The sequence below is a fragment of the Protobothrops mucrosquamatus genome, unplaced genomic scaffold, assembly GCF_001527695.2.
Source record: "Protobothrops mucrosquamatus isolate PMUCROS unplaced genomic scaffold, P.Mucros_1.0 scaffold87, whole genome shotgun sequence".
Lineage (NCBI taxonomy): Eukaryota > Metazoa > Chordata > Lepidosauria > Squamata > Viperidae > Protobothrops > Protobothrops mucrosquamatus.
In genome coordinates, this window is record NW_015386463.1 from 536,261 (window position 1) to 539,288 (window position 3,028).

Below are 3,028 nucleotides of genomic sequence, written 5' to 3' on the forward strand. Positions count from 1 at the left end.
GGGGGAAGTTTACACTAGAGAGCAATGTGTTGTAGCGGCATAACGGATGGCAGACAATGAAGGCAATCCCTTTTATCATTGAAAAATGGGTCAAAGGAGCCGACGTTAGCTCCAAAAAATCTCGGAAAAAAAAGAACGGCGTTGTATTCAGTTAACCCTTCCCTACCCAGCCTTTATGCTGAAAGAACCCCATGGGAAAGAGGGTTCGAGAAGTGACCCTGCTTTTATTTGCTGTAAAGTACTTATATTTGGGGGAGGGGGGGTCCCTCCACAGAAACCCGCACGTCAGGCCCAGTTTCTTAGGATTCCCCTCAGCCTCAGTGCCGCGGGGGGAGGGGAGGGGAGGGGGAGAACAAACCATGGCCGAGGGCGACCCATTCACCCGAGAGCGCGCGCATAGCCGACGGCTACGGAGCCTATCGCACACGAACACCCGCCTCGCGCTTTGATCTGGCGAAGAAGCAACAGCCCCAACTCCCCCTTCCACGCCCTGTCAGAATCAGGCGCCAATTCTCTCTCGAGAAGAGAGAAACTGACCGACCGGGGCTGACCCTCGCTCTCGACGCTCGTCCCCGAGAGAGCCCGGCAAGTCCACGGAGAGAAAGAAAGGCGTCCAAGGCAGAAGTTGAGGCGCGCCACAAAAAGAAAAAGGGGGAAAAAAAAAAGGGCGCCAAAGGAGAAACCAGACCGAGGCAGCCCCGGCTTACCGGGGCTTGTTGCGAAGCCAATCCAGAGCGTTTGGTGGAGCCCTGCCTGGAACTTAACCTCTTCCACGACTCGGCGAACCTCCCCCGACTGGCGCTCCGACTCCTCCGCCTGCCAAGTTCTTCCTTGTCGGAGCAGCCTTTCTCCGCCTGGCTGGGACTCCGCCACTTCTTCCCCATCTCCGTGACAGACAGAACCCGCCAGGCATAAGTTGAGGCTTTTCCTCAGGGGAAAAAAAAAAAAAAAAAAGCCCCACCGCGTCTGACCGAAGGCGAGCGGGCGGGCGGGCGTCAGGCGTTACCTCAGAGCGCTTCTCCTCGCCCTTTCTCGGCACGCCAGGCAGCCGGGCTGGCGCGCGCGCGCTCTTGGTGTTGCCGGCACGCCCGCTTCCCCCGTGGGGAGGCTGAGGCTGCGGAGCTTTTCCCTCGCTCCAGTTCGGAGCCTCGGCGGACTCTTAGGAAGAGCTGCTGCGTCGCCCTTTTCCTCGACGCCGGCGGTTTGAGGCACCCACTGGTTTTGAAACGTCCTGTTGCCAAGATACTTGGGCCAGGAGGATGCCGCTTTCCCGGTTTTTTTTACCCTCTCCGGATTATTTTTTTTCCCTTCAGGTGTGCCGGAAGGGGAGATCGAATGGCAGATGCGTAGTTTGGATTGTGTTTCAGTGGGGGGGGGTTTGTATGGGTGTGTTTTTAGAACAGGCCTATTATTCAATTCGATTTTAAAACAGAAACTATGTATTTATTCGTGGTTTTTAGTATTGCCTGTTCACCGCCCTGAGTCCCGCAAGGGAGATAGGGCGGTATATAAATTTAATAAATAATAATAATAAAGATGCAACAAACAGCACACCTTGCAGCTCCCCCCTCCCGCCCCCCCGGGAGGAGACTGCTCTCGACAGCTCCAGAAGCGGCGCACGACACAAGGCAGCCGATCACAGGACCCGCCAGAGACTAGACGCGACGTTGCCCTTTTGACACTTTCCCCAAGAGGAGACAGGACAAGGGATTGGCATTCCCTGTCCATCAAATTTATATCTCTGAAAATTGGTGCTGCCCAGCCTTTTGGACTCTGGGTTCACTTAACATTCTCGTCCCCGCTTAAGTCAGGTTTGTTGCACACATCAAGTAGTAGCAGCCTTTGGGTATATAAGAGACTGCCACAATAAGGGGTAAACCTGTTCTCCAAAGCACCTGAAGGCAGAACAAGAAGCAATGGCTGGAAACTAATCAAGGAGGAACCAACTTAGAAATAAAAAGAAATTTCCTGACAGAACAATCAATCAGTGGAATGGCTTGCCTTCACAAGTTGTGGGTGCTCCATTACTGGAGGTTTTTAAGAGATTGGACAGCCATTTGTCTGAAATGGTATATGTCAAACTGCCGGCCCTTGGGCCGGATGCGTCACGTGGAAGCTGCGTCCACCCCATTGCTGGCAATGGCAAAACCGGCCCGATACGTTGCATGACATCGCGTGATGTCACGAGTTTGACATGTCTGGTATAGGGTTTCCTGCTTGAGCAGGGGGCTGGACTGGAAGACCTCCAAAGTCCCTTCCAACTCTTATTCTATTATCTACCTCAGGGACTAGAATCACCCAACACACCAAGCCACAAAACTTAATCTGTTGTGCACACTCTGCCTAAGTAACATACAGAGTCTTTATGGAGTTGAGTGGCCTTCTGAATTACACAAATAAATAAGACCTTGAACTTGTCCCCTAGACATTTATCTGCAGAAGAAATTAGACATCTGTAGCTCAGAGCTGATCTTTGGGGTCCTTGGTGGTCTCTGAACTTGGTTGTTTATATGCAGATGTTTCATTAAGTAAGATTCTACATTTTGGCAAGAAAAATCAAATGCACAGGTATAGAATAGGTTGTACCTGGCTCAATAGTAGTAATTGTGAGAGGGACCTTGGAGTCCTAGTGGACAATCACTTAAATATGAGCCAGCAGTGTGCTGCAGCTGCCAAAAAAGCCAACACAGTATTAGGCTGTATTAATAGAGGGATGGAATCAAGATCATGTGAAGTGTTAATACCACTATAATTCCTTGGTAAGGCCACATTGGAATACTGCATCCAATTTTGGTCACCACAATGTAAAAAAGATGTTGAGACTCTAGAGCAGTGATGGCGAACCTTTTAGAAACCAAGTGCCCAAACTGCAACCCAAAACCCACTTATGTATCATTGGGTGCCAGGTGGGTGTGGCCCATTGGGTAGGCGTGGCCCATTGGGTGGGCGTGACTGCGGTGGTAACGGCAGACTGGGTGGAACTAAAAAGTTCAATCAATCAATTCCAACTTTCTGAGATCTTTTTTTT

The 3,028-nt window shown here is 51.1% G+C and overlaps 1 protein-coding gene across 1 annotated transcript in view; it reads right to left on the reverse strand.

Moving 5' to 3' along the window:
* The window catches only part of LOC114922334 (transient receptor potential cation channel subfamily M member 3-like), a 229,584-nt gene extending 228,700 nt beyond the window's left edge, over positions 1-884 (reverse strand). Inside the window, exon 1 of the mRNA XM_029283437.1 lies at positions 708-884. Coding sequence (XP_029139270.1) covers positions 708-884 — 177 coding nt within the window. The remainder of the gene's footprint in view (positions 1-707) is intronic.
* Positions 885-3,028: the final 2,144 nt, after the last annotated feature.